Here is a 20,598-nt window from a genome sequence, read left to right as displayed (position 1 = left end):
CCATGAGATAATATTGAAAGGCAGGACCTTTGGAGAGTAATTAGATCATCAGGTTGCCCTACAGTGGGATTGGTGTCTTTTTTTTTTTTTTTTTAAAGATTTATTTATTTATCATTATATATAAGTACACTGTAGCTGTCTTCAGACACACCAGAAGAGGGCATCGGATCCCATTACAGATGGTTGTGAGCCACCATGTGGTTGCTGGGAATTGAACTCATGACCTCTGGAAGAACAGTCGGGTGCTCTTAACCGCTGAGCCATCTCTCCAGCCCCGATTGGTGTCTTTTTATAAGAGAATGAAGAGACATCAGAGCATGCTGAGGGAGGAGGCAGGAATAGTCAGCAAGAGAGGCTTCCGTGGGAACCAAATCGGCTGGGGCCTTCTGCGACCTTCTACTCTCCAGTCTCCAACCAATGTGGGTTGCTCAGGCTCGAGTGTGGCAGTTCATCCTCGTGTCACAGCTCCCTAACCCTGTTCTTCCCCCAACCGCTCTTTGCTTTTCTCTGGGGGTTGCTTTAGCTCCACATGAAAACCTGCTGGGTTACCTGTTGTGGTGATTCATGTCTGTAACCCCATTGCTCAGGCGGAAGATCAGGAGCTCAAGGTCAGCTTGGGTAACGCTGGAATGTTCAAGGCCAGTCTGGGCTCTATGAGATCCTATCTCTAGAAACCAGACCAACAAAAGCCATTCCCTGGTAGAGCTGTCATCCATTTCACGGGCTCCATGGCTATTATTGAACTTACCTTAGTTTGGAGCTCACTGGAGTGGTGGTGAAGCCTATTCTTCATGTTAAGTAGGGAATAAAGATATTTGAACTTGGGTTTTGGGCATAGGGAGGCTAACCCACACCCCAAACGTATCTCTCATTTTCCTTATCGTGAAGCAAAGGTAATGTTAACTTAAATGGTTGTGAAGCTGCTATAAAGGTTCCATCAGAGTGGGTGGTGGGTAAGAGGTCAGCAAAAACTGCCCCTCCCTTTTTTATGTTATTGTTGGCTTGATCGAGGCCCGGTCCATAAATGGAATTCCAGACTGGTACTGTAACTGGGACCAGAACCTTTGGCTGGGTAGGTGATGGGCCCTAGGAGAAACCCTATCATTACTATTCTGTTGAATGTATATGGTATCAAACTGCCCCTAAATACACACCTTTATTCCACAGATTAGGACATTTCTAAATCCTTATCAGAGAAGCTTCTTTTCGCACTAGATCATGACTGACATTGAGATGTACAACTGGTCAGGGTGCAGGGAATAAGAGATTGTGGTCCAGGCGTGGTGGCACATGCTTTGATTCTCCGTACTCTGGGGCAGAGGCAAGCAGATCTCCATGAGTTCAAGACCAACCTGGTCCATATAGTGAGTTCTAAGCCAGCCAAGGCTACACGAGGAGAATTTATCTCAACAACAACAACAACAACAACAACAACAGCAACAACAACAGGTTAGACAGACAGATCATAGAGGTGACAGAGTGTTCAGCCCTAAATGGGAATTGCTATTACATCTGCCTCCCTCAGGCTCAGGATCATCTTGGAGAGAGCGGAAAGACAGAAAGAGTAGGAGACAACTACTGTTCAAACAGCATTTTCTGGGCACAGCATGGCCACAGCTCACAGGAGTACACAGTCTGCAGTCACAACATGTTCACAAGATCAAGACAGCCAGAGGCCCAGCATGGACAAGGGGTTAGAAAATCTACCCCTAGCCGAGGAACTACCAGCAGTGGATGGATTCAGGGAAGGAGTATGGCAATTTTCTTCAGGGATGTGACTGCTGATGGGCTACACATCTTCCAGTGGATAGCCTATGCACATGGCAACAGTACTCTGTGGGTTTAAAAAAGCATACAGAGATTTGCAGGGAAGGTGGTCGCGGTGACATGGGAGGATTTGGAGGGGAGGGGCCACCTTTGTCTTGTAACTTTCTTAACTTAGTGTTTTGAAACTTCCCTGAACTTCCGGAGTCAGGTAAGTTTATTTTCTGAGTTTTCCCTGCCTCCTTTCTCCCTCCCGCAGGGAATGCTTTAACTGGGGGCAGAGTGTTATACAACACCAGAAAGGTAGAGAGATTTCTTCCATGCTTGGCCCTGTGCATCTTCCAGTCCAGCTGTTCTTTGCAGACTGTGTAACTTTCTTTATAAGAAACTAGGGGTTGTGATGAAGGCTCTCCCCTGAGTTCGAGGAACTGCTATGGCAGATTATTCAAGCCGGGAGAAGCAGTGTTGTGGGAATTCAACTGACAGCAAGCATTTCAAAACGCACAGGGCACGGTCTCCACTTGTAACTGAAATCTGAACCCTTCTGTGACTACAACCCCAATTTGGTGGGTCTGATACTGCCTGTAGCCAGGCAGTGTCAGAACTGGTCCTGTAGAGCCCTTGCAGTAGGATTACTTAGCTCCTGTGAGGAATCTCCACTTCCACATCTGAGGTGAGAAGTACGTGTAATCTTGTCTGTGAGGGGCTCTTTTCCCCTCCACTTCCCTTTCAGACAGGGTCGTGTGCTTCAGACTGCACTTGAAGTGTGTTTCATAGCCCAGGATGACCTTAAACTCTTGATCTTCCTGATTCCATCTCCCAAGTACTGGGAGGACCAATGTCAGCCTAGCTTCTTATATCCATTAAAATTTTTACACTTATTTGTTTTGTGCAAGTGCATAGGGTGCATGTAAAAATATGTTATGGTGTTCATGTAGAGGGAAGAGGTCATTTTGTGGGAATCTGTTCTCGCTCTCTCACAGGGATGGAACTCAGGTTAGAGTTGGCATGAAGTACCTTTATCTGCTTGGCCATCTCAACCCCCTATATCCTTTTATATTCAATTAGAAGACTTGATATGAATGAATTCCTGCCCGAAAGAGGCAGGAATCACCATGGGCAAAATGGTTGTGCGAGAGACAGAATTGAGCAGAGAATTTGTAAGAAAATTCTTAAAATGGCCATGCTCAGAGTCCTTGTAGTTCATTAGAGGAGAGCTACTTAGTGGAAGGCAGGGAAATGGCGCTTACCCTTAGGCTCAGGTCCCTCCTAGCTGTGGTGGTAGACTTGTTGGCAATCACCTGAATCTACCTGAGTGCCTTAGGGGTAGCTGTCTTAGTCAGTGTTCTCTTGCTGTGACGAGCCACCGTGACCACTGCAACTCTTATAAAAGAACACATTTAATGGAGGCTTCTTACAGTTTTAGGGGTATAATCTTTTATCACCATGGTGGGGAGCATGGTGGCACCCAGGCAGACATGGTGCTGGAGAGGTAGATGAGACTTCCCTATTTGGATCTGTAGGCAGCAGTAAGAGAGAGAGAGCCATCGGGCCTGGCTTGGACATTTGAAACCTCAAAGCCCACCCTCATTGACACATTTCCTTTAACAAGGCCGACGTGTTTATAAAAAGATAAAGAGAGGGGGGATATGTTCTGTGGATGTGTGGTGAGGTGTGGGGGAAGGGGGTGCCTCTGTGAGAAGGGGGAAGGCATCCCTTCTCCCTGAGAGACTAGCAGCATGCTGGTATAGTATAGAATAGAGTTTATTCAGGGCATGGGGAGGGGTTAAGAGGGTAGTAAGAGAGGGAGAGAGAGGAGAGAGAGAGAGAGAGAGAGAGAGAGAGGAGAGACATAGAGGATGGCCGTGAGCATGTGGAGAGAGGAGGATGGGGATTGGGAAGAGAGTGGGGGCAGGAAGGCAAGAGGAAGAGAGGAGCAAGAGAGCAAGAGGGGGGCAAGCAGCCCCCTTTTTACTGAGTCAGGCATACCTGGGTGTTGCCAGGCAACTGTGGGGTGAAGCTTAGACAGAATGCTAATAAAGGCCACACCTCCTAATCCTTCTCAAGTAGTGCCACTCTCTGATGACCAAAAATTCAAATGTATGGGGGCCATTCTTATTCAAACCACCACACCAGCTCTATCTTTGTACAAGGGACTACGGGGTTTCCGAACCAAGAGATTCCAAGCTTAGATATCTCCAGTCTTTTAGTGCCTTCGTAGCTATTAAGACTCCCTTCACCCCACTACTTTTAAAAATTGAGACAGGTTGCCTATAGATATATAGCTGAGGATGGACTTGAACTTCTGATCACCCAACCTTTACTTCCTGAGTTCTGGGATTACAAGTTTACAAAGTGCCACCATATTCAGTTTTTATGTTGGTGCTTGGGATTTAACCATGAATCTAGTGTGTACTAGGTAAACTGTCTACCAAGTATGCTGCATTCCAAGCTTCCCCTGGTCCCGTTTTTCTCTCTCTTTCACGGTTTAAGACAAGGTCTTACATGTCTGGCTCAGGCTGTGACTCAAACTCACCATAACTCTGGCCTCAACTTTGTGGTAATCCTGCTTCAGTTTCTCCAGTATGAGGAGTATGTGAACTGGCTTGCCCAGTTCCAGCTTTCTCTTTTGTCAGAGTCAGGGTTTGGCTATGTAGCACAGGCTAGACTTCTGCTTCCGTCTCGTAATTGCTGGGACAAGTGTGTAGCACTTGAATTTTGAGCTTGAATGTTGGCCTTCGTAAGCAGGCCCTTCCCTGAAATCTTAGTTCCAGGAAATCTGGGGCCTCTAGAACAACCAAACAAAGCAAAAGGCAAAACTCCTTTCAAAACGCTTCTCCCAAAGGGAGGAAGGTGGCCTACTGTGTTCTCTCAGGCTAGCCTGAACAACAATGACAACTGGGTTCTGGCCCTACCTCGGCCTCAGATGTGTATTCAACAGCTGTGAGATCTTGTGTAAAACCCCGCCCGTTTCTGAACTTGGGTTTTCTGCTGTTCGTGGTTGTTATTGTTTACATGCTATGTTTTGTTGAGATGGAGTCTCATTAAGTAGTCTGGCTGTCAACTCGGGATCCTCCTAGGGCTTCAGCTTCCACAGTGCGGGGATTATAGGCATATCCTCCCACTTGGAGGCTGCCACAGACTCTCCGAAATCGATTGGACATGTATTTTCCTTTCCTTCCCTAGCGACTACCAGACAAAGTGCTGGAGTAGAACCCAATCCAGGTACTATTGGGTTCTTGAATCAACTCTAATCCTTCCCAGCCCACCGTCCCTACCCATTCCTTATCAGTTTTATATTCGGTTCCCAGCTGGCTGGCTAGTTTCCTCTTACTCTTCCACCACTCCTTTCAAGTCCAGGAATGTGCGTTGTGCAGCCACTGCTCTGACTCCTACTGTACCGGGGAAAGCTGAAGAAACGTTAAGAAGGGCGAGGGATCAGCCCACCCTTTCTTCTCTTTGGAACGGCCCGGGATCGATAGGTCACATCCTAATATAGAAAACAGGCGGTCTGGTACGCTGAGACGCTGCCACTAAATCGGAGAACTCCGCCACCGGTCGCCTCTACATAGTTCTTCCCAGAGTCTTGGGGAGGAACCCGGGAACACAAGGGGCCAGCTTTGGGGTTCCTGCCTAGGTCAGCAGCTGGGAACCACTTGCAGGCAGCGGGCTGGAGCTGGGTGGGGCCGGGCGGACCGCAAGTCTCTGGGGGCGTGGAGCCCAGGCGGAAGGGGCGGGACGGGCACGAGAAGGGCTGGGCCGAGGTGCCGCGGGGTTGCTGGAGGGTCGTGGGCGGCGTGCAGGAGACATGTCGGCGGGCAGCAGTTGCAGCCAGACTCCCAGCCGGGCCATCCCCACTCGCCGCGTAGCCCTCGGCGACGGCGTGCAGCTCCCGCCCGGGGACTACAGCACCACCCCCGGCGGCACGCTCTTCAGCACCACCCCGGGAGGTAGGTGCGGGCCGGGGTCCCGGGCAACCTCGGGGGGGCTGGAGGCTACGCCGGGATCCGGAGTCTCTCTTGCGACGGGGAGGGCGGCATACGGGGGTTCGGTAGCTGGACAGAAAGGACAAGGGGCGTCGGGAAAGCAGAAGGGTCGCCGTCTCGGTTGCCCGCCTTCTGGGTGTGGTGGAGCGTGGTCAGGAGACCAGGCTGCAAACTGCCTACCTTAGAATTTTCCTGGGAGACACCGCAGAGTGCCCTGAGCATACAGATAGGCACTCTGCCAGGACCACCATGTGCTTAAGGGCGGCCTCTGTGGGTGTCAGGGTAGTTCTAGGGTAGGACAGGATCAGGGAAAGTGGGTGGCCTGGAGATTAAGTTTAGTTCATCTCTCTTGGGATAAATGACGCCTGCACACTTTTTAACCTTTTCGGGGAGCAACCCACATTTTTGCGTTGGGCACTCGCTCATTAATGGAGGCTGGGTGCTGGAGGTGCTCCCTGCCTCAGAAGAACGTCTTGGCCACCTGTGGCATCGAGCCTGTTAGGAGAGAGAGAGAGAGGTCCCTGCAGGGGCCGCATCTGGTGTAGTGCAGAACAACACGTTCCTCGGGCCTGGGGGCAGGGCGCAGCGCTGAATTCGCCCAAGTGGCGGAGGATGAGGAAGAGGAAGCTGAGTTGGCGCGGGTGGGGGCCGGCCTCCGGGAACCAGGCATTCCCAGCCCCAGTATAGGCGCTGATGAAACCTACCCGCCCGTTTGCGTGATGAAATCCTCGTGGCTCCCTACTTCCCTCCCAATCCTCGCGCTGCTCCCACCCACTTTTGCGCTTCTCCCCTCCCCCGGTCTCCTCCCCCAACTACTCCTCTTACAACTCAAAAACAAGAGAAACCCTGGCGCGGTGGTGAACCTTGGGCCACTGCCGGCGCAGCCAGGCCACATGCCTATTTTCTCGGGCAGCTGTCCCTACACCAGGGAGCACAGCCAGATCCCAGAACCAAGCTACCGATGAAGGGATCTTGGAGATCAGTGTCCAGTGAGTGCTGTGATCTTCAGAACACAGTACCAAGGCCTCGCTGCTTGAGCACGTGTCTGTACGCATTGCGGTTCCCTAGACACAGCAAGAAGTAGCAAGCAGGTAGGGGGAGAAAGCGTTCTCCCTCTCATTAGAAATGGCCAAGGAAAAGTTCTCTGCAGGCTTCTGGCCCTCCTGGCCTCTTTTTAGTCCAAGCTGTTGGCACCTTTTGTCTTTTCACAGAACTTTGTGTGGGGCACAGAGTTCCACAGACAGTTGGGTCCTTTTAGGTGAGGTGTGAATCTGGGTGGGGTTGTTTTGTTTTGTTTTAAATAAGGCACGGAGATGGGAAACTTTTTTCTCTCTTTCTGGATGGACAGGTTAGCTGAGTAGCCGCAGCCAGTACTGTTTGTAATGAACTCTGAGCCACTTCTCACTGTGGCCTGGGAAGTGTTCTCTTTGGCCAACCGGGCAGTTCCTATTGTCTTTGAAGAGGAAGAAGCATTTGCTTCTTAACTGGGAGAAAGCTATCAGGTCCCCAAAGCCAGCTGGCCCTTGTCAGTTCTGTTTGTTTGTGGTTGTTATTGTGTATGTGTGTGTGTGTGTGTGTGTGTGTGTGTGTGTGTGTTGCATGGTCCACAACTGAGGAAAGTCTTGCTTGTTCCTGCCGAAGTCAGCAAGCCTATTCTTTAGTTTAGGAGTGGGATCTTGTCCCAAAGGCCATTCATTCCAGGTCACCTCTGCCAACCTGCAGAAGCTTGACCCATTTGCTCCGGAGTGTTTCTCATCCCTTAGAACCCCGATTAAATACAGAATCGGAGGGCAGAGGTCTACAGAGTGAGACCTGTTACAGGACAGCCAGGGCTACACAGAGATCCAGCGGCCTCAGCCTCCTGAGTGCTGGGAGTTACGGTGTGCACCGCCACATCTGGCCATTCAGGTTTTCTTTATTGTCTTGGCCGTTGAATACCTTTTGGGCTATTTCTGTTTGCTCTCCCTTATTCTTCCCTGAAAATCCATCTAGCTTTTGAATTTTCGTACATGTATCAGGGGCCGACTGGGACACATTTACTATGTCCTCCGGGATCTATAGGTGTATAAAGCCTGTGAGCTTGAAGCTGGGCTGAGCCATTTGTCTAACCATTATATGTTTGAGCGGCCACATTCCATTTTGAGAACTCAGGAATTCCAGGTGAAAGGGACAAGCAGCAACAAAACCCATGAATGTATGTATATGTGTATGTATGTGTGTGCATGTGTGTATATGTGTGTATGTTTGTATGTATGTATGCGTGTATGTATGCATGTGTATATACATATATATGATCTCCCCTCCTTTCAGATCTTTATGAGTCTGGCAAAATAGATTCATTCCATCCAGGCATAAAGTCAGGCCGACGTTTTTTTTTTTTTTTTTTTTTTTCCTTTCCAACCCAGGGCCTTTGCTTCCTAGGCAAGCGCTCTACCGCTGAACTAAATCCCCAACCCCCAGGCTGACATTTCTTGAACTTAGGCTTTCTACACACCTTGGCGTGTGGCTTGACCTGTAGGGGCTGTAAGCACCTCTTGAAGAAATACTGCAGGAAGCCACTGCAGCTGAGGATGGCTTTGAAGCAGCTGCCTCTGGTGGCAAGGACACAGCAGGTGGCCCGAATATCCATTCCTGGGACCCATTCCTGAGACTCTGGTCAGTGGTCACTAACTCTTCGGTAACCTAGGACATTTCTGAAGGGAGTGTTTGAAGACAAGAATATTTGAAGCTCGGAGTCTCTAAGATTGCCAGCAATGTCGTAAACAGGATCTTCTAGTGAACGCCCAGGATGGATGTTTGACCTCGAAACCTACAAAAGTTGTTTGGGTGGTCGTACCTAATAGTACCTGGGTGAGGTTCATCAGACAAGCAGGTAGGGTGGGAGGTGTTAATGACGTTGCTTTGTTTAGTGGTGAAGGTGAATGTCATGGGGCAGAGACAGGAAGATCTTTGTGAGGTTGAAGCTAGCCTGGTCACAGTGTGCATAGTAAGTTCCAGGTCAGCCAGACCTTCATAGCCAGACCCTATCAGAGAAAAAAGCCTCGGTCTAGGAAGCCAACCTTGAGGTGGCTGCCAAGTGTTTAGCTCTGGCAGTGCCGGGAAGAGGGGAGCGGGCTGGGTGCTGCTGCTGGTGACTTAATGTCCTTGGATGTCCTTCCTCTCCCTAGATCTTACTCACATAGAGGGGAGAAGTTACAGCTGAGGATATTATTATGGGCCAAATGAGAGAGCTTGGATATCGAACCAGCAAGGAGATAGAATGGTCCCCATCTCTCTCTCACGCACCCGAGCTTCCTTTTATAGTGTTCGAAACAATATACGTTAGGTTCTGGAACATAAATACTGAATTGGAAGGAGTTGGGTAGAGCGCTCTAAACTTCCCGTTGAGGCCTCTTGGTTTTTAAGGCATGCCCTGCATCCTGACTAGGAAGGTAGTCTGACACGGAGGGTTGGGATTCAGGTGAAGATACAGCTGAGATGCGGTACAAGCATGGGCCGGAAGAGATGGCTCGGGTCAAAAAGTGCGTGCTGCTCTCGGAAAGGTCTGTCCTTTAGCACCTACAGGATGCCCCTGGACCTCTGCCCGCTATGATTCTAGCTGGAGGGGTTGCCTCTTCTGGCTTCCACAGGAACTTCTCCCCAAAATTAAAATAAAAACACAGAGGATCGGGAGGATGGGAGGGAAACTCAGTGACAACCAGCTCTGCAAGAGGATCTGACATAAAGGGAGGGCGCGGAGGAGGGCCGGAGGCTGGAGCATGAATATCAAGTGTATGAGAGAACGGCTGTGTTGGGAGTTAGGGGACTAGATGTTTGGCACAGACTTTCAGTTATGAGAGGGATAAATTGCAGGGGTGTACTCACCCGTGGCTATAATTAACCCTGCGGTGTTTACTAGAAATCAGCTAAGAGCAACCTTAGCCATATCCTTCCTTACACAAACAGACATCGGAGACATATGCTGATTGCTTTAATTGTGGGATTTATTTTGCATTTCCTAGTGTGACAGTAGGTCATCATTCTGTGTACTTGTACTAGTAGTTCTGCCTCCTTCTCTCTATTTCTCTCTCTCCTCTCTCCTTTTTCTTTCTTCCTACTCTTCTTTAAGGTAGGATCTTACCAACTAGCCTAGGTTGGCCTCAACACGGGTGATCCTCCTGCCTGTCTCTCCGAGGGCTAGGAAGATAGGCATGTGGCCTCCAGTGTAAGTATATAAAATTTTTATTTGCCAGTTGTACTTAATAGTTCAGTAAATTGGAAGGGAGACATGATTCTAAGAATCAAAGGCATATCTTCAGATTGAAGGGGTTCCATAGACATCCTCTGTCCTTTGGGTCTATAACCCATGGTGATTTTTCTTTTTCTTTTTTCTTTTTTTTTGGAGCTGGGGACCGAACCCAGGGCCTTGCAATTGCTAGGCAAGCGCTCTACCACTGAGCTAAATCCCCAACCCCGATATTTTAAAAAAAAAAAAGATTTATTTTATGTGTATGTGTACACTGAAGCTGTCTTCAGACACACTCGAAGAGAGCATTGGATCCCATTACAGACAGTTGTGAGCCATCATGTGGATGCTGGGTATTGAACTCAGGACCTCAGGAAGAGCAGCCAGTGCTCTTAACCTCTGAGCCATCTCTCCAGCCCCACTCACAGTGATTTTGCTTTGTGGTTTTGTACATGGACCCCAGGGCCGCAGAAGATGTCTGATAATCCAACAGAGCTTGTCTCCGTGCTACATGGCGGTCTAAGGAGGCAAGCCTCTAGGTTTTAGTGACCTTCAGAGGTTGCCTTTTTCTTTTCAATATCCTCCCAAAGCGACAGGTATTCATTATTTGCAAGGTGAGTTTGATTCTCCCCAACCATAACAGTAAAAGTCATTACCGACTTAGGCGGAGAGAGGCAGATAGAATGGTGCTAAACATTGAATCATTTTTTTTCCAAATTGAGCCTTCATTTGATGCTCAGGAAAATGAGTTAGAAGGGAATAGCAATATTGAAAATGAAGATTGCTTAAAGTGACCTTTTTTCCCCCCCTCCTTAGCATTCATTTGTGCATATGAATCCCCATATACTCAGGCAAATAAACAAAAACATCCGTTACTTTCTGGTCTGATTCTTACGTCAGCTATCTTTCTCCGTGGTGAATCACGGCCATGAGTCTGTTGACATGCTAGTTTCTCGGGTTAGACAGGATGTTCTTCCAAAGCAGTCGTCGTGTCCCCGGGACCTAATGCCAGGTCTGGTGTTCAGAAGGTGACGAGTTGTGCCGGGTGTGGCTTCGTGGCACAGTGCCCCTCCTAGCATGTGTGATGCCCTGGGCTGATCTTTAGGGGAAAGATGAAGATATAGGGGGCTAAAGGGAGCCCAGAATGAAGCATTCCCTGAGGATGTCTATGTTCTTTCCTGATGCCTGGGTCTCCGCTGGGAACTCCAGGGTGGAGATGGCTATACTAGGTTGTCACTAATCTTTTAACAAACGGACCCCAAACTCGGTAACATAAACAGTGGTTTATTGCTCATGTCTGTCCTTTGCTGGTTTTGGCAGAGTTGACTAAAGCTGCAGCTGGATTGCCCTGGGCTGCAAGGTCCAAAGTGGCCTTATCCACATGTGAGTCCATTGCTTGCTGGGGGTTTGTCCAGTGCCTCCTTGGGGCTCAAAGGAGCTTGAACTTATGAACAAGCACCAGATAACCCAGGGCAGAGGCATGGGCGCCTTGCCACATCACTTTAAAAGCATTTTGTTCTTGGGGGCACTCCAGCTTCAAGCGGGGGTGGTAGGAAGATGGGGTGGCCGCCTTTTTTTTTTTTTTTTTTTTTTTTTGAGACAGGATCTTCTGTAGTCCAGTCAGGATGACCTCACATTTGAGGATGACCTTAAAATCCTCATCGTTCTACTGATACTTCTCAGGCGTGTGAACTACTTGTTTTTGCTGTTGTTTGTTGTATTTTTTTTTGTTTTGTTTGCTTTTTTCCTGCTTCTTCTGAATGCCAGGCTTCAGGACCATTGCATTGCAGGGCTTATGTCCAACCCACCACTCTCATTTTACCTGGAAAGGCCTGGGTTTTCTGGGCACTAGCAATTGGCTTGAGTAGAGGAGGTGCAGTCCGTTTAGAGCATTGGTTGGCAGCATGCAGTGTGAAGGTTGCAAAGCAGGTTTCTCAGCTGGCTGCAACGGCACATGTTTGAGACCAGTACTCTGGAGAGGAAGACAGGAGGATCAGATGTTCAGGGCCAGCGTGGGTGTTTTGAATGAGAATGGCTCCTAGAGGTGTATATATCTGAATGCTGTTCCCTAGTGGGTGGAACTGTTTGGGAAGGATTAGGAGGTGTGGCCTTGTTGGAGGAGGTGTGTCACTGGAAGCTTTCAGCTCTTAGCTCCATCCAGCACCATGCCTGCCTGGCTGCCTGCCTGCTACCATGCTTCCTGCCATGATGATCTATATGGGAACTAATCTATATGGGGATCTAATATGGGGACTCTAAGCCCCATATTAAATGCTTTATTTTGTAAGTTGTCTTAGTGGTGGCGTCTTATTATAGCAATAGAGAAGTAACTGAGATAGCCTCAGCTATGTATTGCATTCGAAGGTGGACTGGGCTACACGAGACCCTGTCACAAAACACTCAGAGAGATGATTAGAGCAGTCGTCTTGAATAGAACGTGTGTTTGGACTGGAGTTGTAGCTCAGTGGAAGAACAAGCGTGTATGGGACCTGGGTTTAATCCCAAGCACCGGAAAAGGGAAATCCCAGCCAGTCGATCACAGCTCGCTACAGCTGCTATATGAAAATACTACCAGTGAGATAGCTTAAACTGCGAAACTTCTCTTACGGTTGGTAACTGGAGGTCTAAGACCAGGGTGAGGTTGGTTCCTTCTGAGGCCTCTCCTCCCAGCTTGCAGATGGCTACCTTCTCTCCTGTCAGCTTATGGTCTTCTGTCTGTGGGTCTGGGCATACATCATTTCCTCTTCTGAGGATACTCGGTGACACCAGATCAGGATCCACTCTAAAGGGTTCACATTGCCTTCCCTATAAAGACCTCTCCAAGTGCCATGTTCTGAGGCACTGGGGTTCAGGCTTCAACACGTGAGTTTGGAGGAACACAGTACAGTTCATAACAGCTCCCACCCACTCCCAGTGAAGCAGCACTTGCTGTGTTTCGGGAGACGCCTGGAGAGCAGGGCACCCCTTCTTGGTAAGGGCTTGTGGCACCCACACTCTGCACTGGTGCATTTTGAGTCACGTGGGGAGAGGTCAGCAAAGGGGAAGGTGCTTGACCAGCCTTAGAATAATTTCAGCCATTTTGTTCTAAAAGTCTCTGTAAAAGCCTTGTTCTTGTCAGAGCCTCTGAGGAGGAAAGGTGACTTGGTGCTCCTCATGGATTGGCCACATTTGGTATCTGGTAGCTTCATAAGCCCCCCCCGTCCCGAGATAATATTATTTGTTCGATTTATTTTATTTTTTTTTTTTTAGCCCAAGCTGGCCATAAAAACTCACTGTGTAGGGAAGAACGACGTTACCTTGTTGATCCTCCTCCCTCTGCCTCCCAAGTGCTTGTAGTGTAGTTGTGCAGCACCGTGCCTCACTTCCTGTTCCTTCATAAACATTTTCTTTCTGATAAGTTTACTCTGCTTGCTTGAGACTGGCCATCCATCCATCCATCCATCCATCCATCCATCCATCCATCCATCTCTATGTCTGTCTGCCTGCTTATGAAATGGTCTTTACATTGTCCTGGCTGTCTTGGAATTCTGTAGACTGGCCTCGAACTTCCAGAGATCCAATTGCCTCTGTCTCCTGAGCGCTTGTATTGGAGAGGCACATACCACCGTGCATGGCTGTCTTATTTTTATTTAGTGTTTGATCCCCCAAGGCCTTGTGCATGTAAGGCAGATGTTCTCATGGGATGGTAACTCTAGCTCTCGGGATATTGGTATGTCTTATTCAGTCTTGATGATAACTCCTTTGGGGTGTGAGTGTTTTTCTTATCTTCTTTGTGTGGCCCAGAAAGAACTGGGGCCCAGAAATTGAGGTTTTTTAGGTAGGTGATTTCTCGTTTTGAGTCCAGGGCTTGTGCCTCCAAGTTCCATGCGGTTTGCACATTAAGGGATCCTAAAAATAGATGGTGATGGCTAGTGCTTTAAATATAGTCTCAGCGAGCCCAGGATAACACCCCTGGTTGACAGGTGAGAAAATTAGATCCCTGGGAATGTGTCCCCACTCGTGCGCCCAGGAAAAGTGGCATCAGTGTTGAACTATGCCTTGGGAGTAAACACTTAATCTATACTTCATGCATTTCAGGAATTAAAAGTCCCGAAGGCTACCAGCCATACCTAAATTCATGATGATTTCCATATTCTGTGTGTCTGAGAGAGATGGAGGATGCCCCTTCTTGCCCTCACACTACCCCCAAGTCTCTCTCTGGGTTGCTTACCTTCCTTCTGAAGCATCCCCACTTTGGCCTTGGAACTGGGCCCTGCTGTGGGTGGGACAGATCAACTGTTGGCAGCTTGTCAACTTAAACCTTTACTGGACAGAATAATTGTTAGCGTTTGTGCAGGGGTCTCATGGGAAGGCCACTGTTCTAACGCACACCGTTTGATGAAGTTGCCGTGATGACCGCCTGGCCCATTTTGAGGTCTTGGAGAGACCGTTGAGGCACAGGTAGAGAAAGTGGTATCTTGTCCACAGAGTAGAGCTAGCTAGCAAACGGGACAGTTGTATGTCAAGACTCAGCAAGAAAGAACGTTAGTCCACAGGAAGTTCAAAGGTGAACTTTGAACTTTCACCCCAGCACCTAGTAGGCTCTGGATTCAAGCTCCACAACTGACCTGTGGCTCGCTGTGTGTGTGCACTGCCTACCTCAACATTATTTATATATACTTACTTATTTTGCACCTTCTTACTTTTCTCCTCACTGTGACCAGATCCCTGACAGGAAAACTTAAAGCCGGATATTTATTTTGGCTCCTGACTTCTCAGTTCAGTCCACAGTCAGTTGACTCCTTGCCCTTGGGCAGAACATGATGGCTGCAGGAGTTTGTGGTAGAGGCGGGTCTTTAGGGTGGGCAGGAAGCAGAGAGAAGGGCGATCCTGGTGCCTTGCTGGCTTCTAAACCATGAGAGATGGTCTATCCTCAGCTAATCCTCCCTGCAAATGTCCTCAGGCACTCCCACAGCTGCATCTCCTCAGGGTTCTGCATAGTTTTTGGAAATAGGGTCTCTCTCTTTAGCCCTGTCTATCCTAGAAATTGCCATGTAGACCAGGCTGGCCTCGAACTCGGAGATCTTCCTGCCTCAGCCTCCTGAGTGCTGGGAGTGGCACCACACCTGGCAATCAGGATCTCTTAAACCTTCTTTGCTTGACCTCTTCTATCTAGCATGAGTTTTTATATAATCCAAGGTATGTAGTATATGAAATAGGTATACATTATCAAACATTCACTGATAAAATCATAAATTTGTTTAAAGACAATTTTGGGGGGCGTACATATAATTTGACCGTCTATTAAAGACAAATTTGCATACCGAGATGACCTTGTTTATGAAGAATGATATCCTGGCTGAATGTCTCACGCTGTAGGACACAGCGTGTTCGCTTTTTTCAGTTGGTCGGTTTTTTTTTTTTTTTTTTATAATAATCTGAGATGTGCGTTATATTGGTAAATTGTTCTGTGCTGCTTTGGGATGACTGATAAGCCGGCTGTACATGCAGGGTTACCACCTCCACTTGAGACCCAAGTGTGTTTATCTCAGTGTCTGGTCCCCGTGTAACCGGAGGGAAGAGAGCGGGCATCCCAGCCGGAGGGTAAAAAATGCCCTTGAGAACAACTAGAGGGGGACCCACTGACAACCAGGGTCACTGTCGTTTGCATCACGCTATGAAAGGGTCTGCAGTGGCTCTACATAGCAAGCTCTGTGACAACCAGGGCTGTATAGAAAGACCCTGTCTCCAAATAATATGCAGGACCCTGAGGAGGTGCAGCTGTGGGGGTGCCTGAGGACATTTGCAGGGTGGATTAACTGAGGATAGACCCTTGCTCAATGTGGGTAGCACCGTCTCATGGTTTGGAAGCTCATCTGTGGAGAGAAGGCTCAATCCGAGGCTCCAGCTGCCTACCTCAGCTTCCCTACTCCCTCTGCTGGGTGTTGGGAACACACAGTTTGATGGCGTCTCCTCTGTCCGCTGTTTGTTAGGCTCACCTGTTAAAGCCTTGCCTTGAGGGGACGGACCATCTGCTTTGGCTTGCGACTCTACTGGGAACTCCAGCTGGCTGCCTTGGAGTAGACTGCTGCTGGGACCATCTGCTTTGGCTTGCGACTCTACTGGGAACTCCAGCTGGCTGCCTTGGAGTAGACTGCTGCTGGATGTTTGACTGATTCAATACTGTCTGTCTTGTCTGTCTACCCATCTCTCACTAGCTATCTGTTCTTTTAACTCGGTTTACTGTGCACTTACTCATTTAAACCCGGAAGTTTTCGTAGACCGTTCTCCAGGTAGTACAAAGCCCGTCATCAATGTCAGGAAAGCCATTCATTTAAACAAACCGGAGAAGATGGTAGGAGTGTGCTTAAGGGCATTTCAGAAGCTGTCAGAGATTCTGTCCCAATCCCAGGCCAAGACTCATTGATTTGTTTTTAAAACATTTATTTTTGTACTTATTGAGAGGGAGGGAGAGGGGGAACGAAAGGAGGTGTGTGTGTGTGTGTGTGAGAGAGAGAGAGAGAGAGAGAGAGAGAGAGAGAGAGAGAGAAAGAGAGAGAGGGAGAGGGAGAAAGAGGAGAGAGAGAGAGAGAGGAGAGGAGAGACAGAGAGAGAGAGAGAGAGAGGGAGAGAGAGAGAGAGAGAGAGAGGGAGAGAGAGACAGAGAGAGAGAGAGAGAGAAAAGAGAGAGGGGGGGGGAGAAGAGAAGGAGGAAAGAAAAAGTGGAAGAGGGAAGAGGAGGAGAGAGAGGGTGAGAGAGAGAGGAAGAGAGAGAGGAAGAGAATATGAATAAGAATGGGTATAGGCTATGAATAAGAATGGGTATAGGCGTGGGTGCCTGCATACCGCCACACCATGCGTACGGAGGTCAGATGACATCTTGTGAGAATTGATTCTCTCCTGCGTGCAGGTTTCTGGTTTTGGGCTCAGGACACCAGGTTTGGTGACAGGTAGGTGCCTTTGCCAGCTGAGCCACCTAGCCAGCCCTTAATTTATTTTCATTACGCCTGGTATATAACATTATATAATATGTAACTAATGGTGTATAGTCCCTATAAAGAAGGAAGCTGGCTACCGCCATTGCGTGCGAGGAAGCAGACTTACTTGTCATCGGCCGAGGGTAAACTAACTATAAATAGAAAGGCAAAGACAGTTTTTAAATTCCAGCTGGATACCATTGTCTGCTGGAGATGTGCTGGGAAGAAAGCGATCAGGAAGTCGAGGGGTTAAAAATAGACCACCAGTGCTGCCGTGTTAGAGGCCCCGGGAGGCTGTGGATAAGTTCATCCACTCACCGTCACCTCAGTGATCGTGCTCCCTCACCTTCGGAAACGTTCCTTTATATGGTGGTGTTCAGGCGGCTGCCTGGGCGGAGGATCCTGAGTGTGGTTTACCGCTAGAGAACAGTGCACTGAGACTGACCCCCGCCACCCCGGGGAATGAGACTAACTTGTGATAGGAGGTCGGGTAGAATGGGACTGGCGTCCCTGCCTGCCCTTCAAGAGTGATGCAGGCAGGTCGATGTAGTGAGGTTCGGAGAAGGGCTCAGCCTAAGTCCTTTCTGGATCGGATAGAGCGTTTCCTCTTTCTGCAAAGACCTGGCAGGGAAAAGTCTCTGCAGGGAGGGACCCATTGTCTTTCTGTGGTAAATGATCGACCTACTGGAGTCCTGTGGGATGGAATGGTGCGGTGACAGGGGTGGGACCACCTTTTCTGTGTGCTGTGCTTGTCATGTGTAACTGACAGGGAGGGTTGAGGGGTGGGAGGTCGAGAGACTATATAGCATAGGGTGTTCAGAGCTCTGAGAAAACAAAGATGCATCTTGGTGGCCAGCAAGCACTCTATGGGGGAGAGGCTCCCCAAATGGTGTTGGAGGGTAGGCAGTGGAGCAGAGACGTGGTCAGGTTGGCAGGACCCTTGATCAGCCTGACTCCCCTTTTGGTCCAGATTGTATGAAGGAAACTGCTGCCTCTGCTGTGACTGGTCCTTCACAGGAAGCGGGAAAAGCAACAGGCAAAGGGGTTCCAGGAGTCCTTACCAACTCCCTTATCACACCTTCCTCACCAGGAACCAGAATCATCTATGACCGGAAATTCCTGATGGAGTGTCGGAACTCGCCTGTGGCCAAAACACCCCCAAAGGACCTGCCAACCATTCCAGGGGTCACTAGCCCTACCAGCGATGAGCCTCCCATGCAGGCCAGCCAGAGCCATCTGCACAGCAGCCCGGAAGATAAGCGGGCAGGTGGTGAGTCCTGTCCAGGCCCTGAACTGGGAGGGGGATTGTCTGTTCTTAGGAATTCCACGTTTCAGGGCGAGGGTGATGGTGACCATCCACCTTTTGAGGGGCAGCTGTGATGAGACCAGAGGGTGGGGGATGAATGGGAACTGGAACTCTTATTGGTGCCAGCTTGCCCCCTACAAAGCTCCAAAGCCCTCAAGGATCTTCCGCATCAGGTCATTAAGGAGCTGATTTAAGTGACATAGGCTTTACCCAGCGCCTTTCATCATCCCGCCTCTCTATATTAGTGGAACACAGCAGTGATACTCTTGATGCAAGGAGACAGCTTATCAAAGACACGGCGTACTTTCCCTCTAGGAAATTACACGTCTACAAGATAAAAAGTAAACCCAGGTACCTCCTGGCAGGGTTACTGGTCATTAAGTGGATTATTGATGAGGACAGGCAGACAATGCCTCCTATTGTCACGGAAGCGCTGACATTTATATCTAGGTCCTTCCTGGTGCCCCCCTCCTCCCGAAAACAATCAAAGCGGCCACCCTGGCAGTCAGCGTGAACTCTCCGGTGTGGGACCGTGTTTCGCAAGCATGTCCAGATCCCCGCAGTCACGGGACCACTTCTGACTCCCTACCCTAAAGGCAGAGCAGCAGGCTCAGACAGGGAGCTGCTGACACCCCATGGCTCTGTAGGATAGGATTCCTATTTACCCTGGCAGCCCAGCAGCCCAGGACAGGCAACATTTAGACTGAGATGGACTGGGGCGGGGTGGGGGTGGAGGGAAGTAGATAGCAGTAGGAAGGTGGATTTGACTGCCTGCGGAGAGCAGTGTGACAAGTGGTTACCAGGCTACACCTGTGGGTCCCTGCCACATGTTCAAGGGTGGAGGGATTTCCCAGTCATTGCACAGAACCTCTCACCTTTACCTTCTCACCCCAAGCCAACGATGACAGAGGATGAAGTTAGGCGACACCTGAAATTGTCACTGTTAACTGAAGACTGCCATTTACTCTTGCACCTGCCACTCCTAGTTTCTGATGGTGTATTACCTCTCAACCCTGAACAATGGCTTGGTTGCCCCGTATAGAGTTAGGCGGTGGTAGTGGTGGTGGTGTAGGTGTACTTTTAAATTTCCTTAACTGGACACAGGACACAAAGCTCCACCCCTTAGGCCACGTACTAAAAATCGGATTTACAGAAAATTCAGCACTGTCACCGCCGCGCTTATGAGGAAGCTCCTCTCCTAGCCTCGTCAACTTCTCTTGTTTCTCTTTGGCAGCAGCTCTCGCTTCCACCTGACCTATGAGAATAACAAAGACGATGTCTTCTCTCTGGCCTCTAAGCCTGGAGTGCTTCCGTTTGCTACTTGTTTATTGGCTGTCTGTCTCCTCTCTCTGCAGGTGAAGAGTCACAGTTTGAGATGGACATTTAAGGGACCAGCCATAGAACGCAGTGATGCTTCTGGGCCCCTGGGGCCCTTGGGAGGAGAGCCACAGCAGTCAGGCCTTGTACCCGGCAGACACTGGGTGTGGATCGGCCACCCAGTCCTGCTCCTCACTCAGGGCACCTGCTCTGCCTTCCATTTTGTGAATACCAGCACATACCTCCTTGTGCCTCTGTTGATACTGAGCTGCTACTCCAGGGGAATGACTCTCACCTACACCCTCCCTGCATCAAGCGCCAGCGAGTGGACACAGAGGAGTCTGTCGGAATGATCTGGCAATTCTAGCCCCAACCTCTGGAGCACACCCACCTTACCTTAGGTTGGGGTACCTGGGAAAGCCACCCTTTACTTCTTTCCCTGAGAGGAAATAAAAGCCACATTTACCCTAGGCCCACAGCCGGGCCCTGTCTGAACTGTTTCCAAGTTGATATGATGACACCGTTTACTCTCTGTTCAGTGCTTATGGTGTATTTTTCCTTTACATTGTCTTATGCAATTGTTATACCAGCCCTCTGGGTCAGCAGAGCACGCCTTACTGTCATTTTACGGCTGAGGTCTGCTGCTCTGTTACTATTTTTAGTAGCAAGTATTACCTTTGTCCAGCGAGGTGGTCACTTTTCCCCTGAGCCTGCGCCAGTGTAGAGCCTTTGGTCCACGTGCGCGCATGCGGTCTTTGTCGTCATCTCTGTGTGTGCTGCCATGGTGGGTGCAGAGGAGATAATAGTAAGGATTTTACTGAGGTGTATCATGTACCCATTAAAAAAGGTAGCATGAGGTAGATTGTATAGGACTGGTTATCAGTGGTCCATGTTAGATGAGTTGGGGGGGGGGGCTGGGGGTGGAGCTTGGAGGACGTGGTGTAGCTGGGAATGAGAGGAGGCAGACACCCAGTGTTACAAACGTCAGATGGTCTTGGGGAGCCGGGATGAGGAAGGGTGGGATGTCACGAGTTCCTTTATGGA

General features: G+C 49.3%; 1 protein-coding gene across 1 annotated transcript; it reads left to right on the top strand.

Moving 5' to 3' along the window:
- The first annotated feature begins 5,485 nt into the window (after positions 1 to 5,485).
- Eif4ebp1 (eukaryotic translation initiation factor 4E binding protein 1) lies at positions 5,486 to 20,064 on the top strand. Its single transcript, XM_032918783.1, has 3 exons — positions 5,486 to 5,714; positions 18,022 to 18,201; positions 19,593 to 20,064. The coding sequence occupies exons 1-3, from the start codon at positions 5,573 to 5,575 to the stop codon at positions 19,622 to 19,624; spliced, it is 354 nt and encodes a 117-aa protein (XP_032774674.1). The 5' UTR covers positions 5,486 to 5,572; the 3' UTR covers positions 19,625 to 20,064.
- Positions 20,065 to 20,598: the final 534 nt, after the last annotated feature.

The sequence above is a fragment of the Rattus rattus genome, chromosome 13 (genome assembly GCF_011064425.1).
Source record: "Rattus rattus isolate New Zealand chromosome 13, Rrattus_CSIRO_v1, whole genome shotgun sequence".
Taxonomy (NCBI): Eukaryota; Metazoa; Chordata; class Mammalia; order Rodentia; family Muridae; genus Rattus; species Rattus rattus.
Note: the sequence above shows the minus strand (reverse complement) of the source record. Positions and strands in the feature narration are given on the sequence as shown.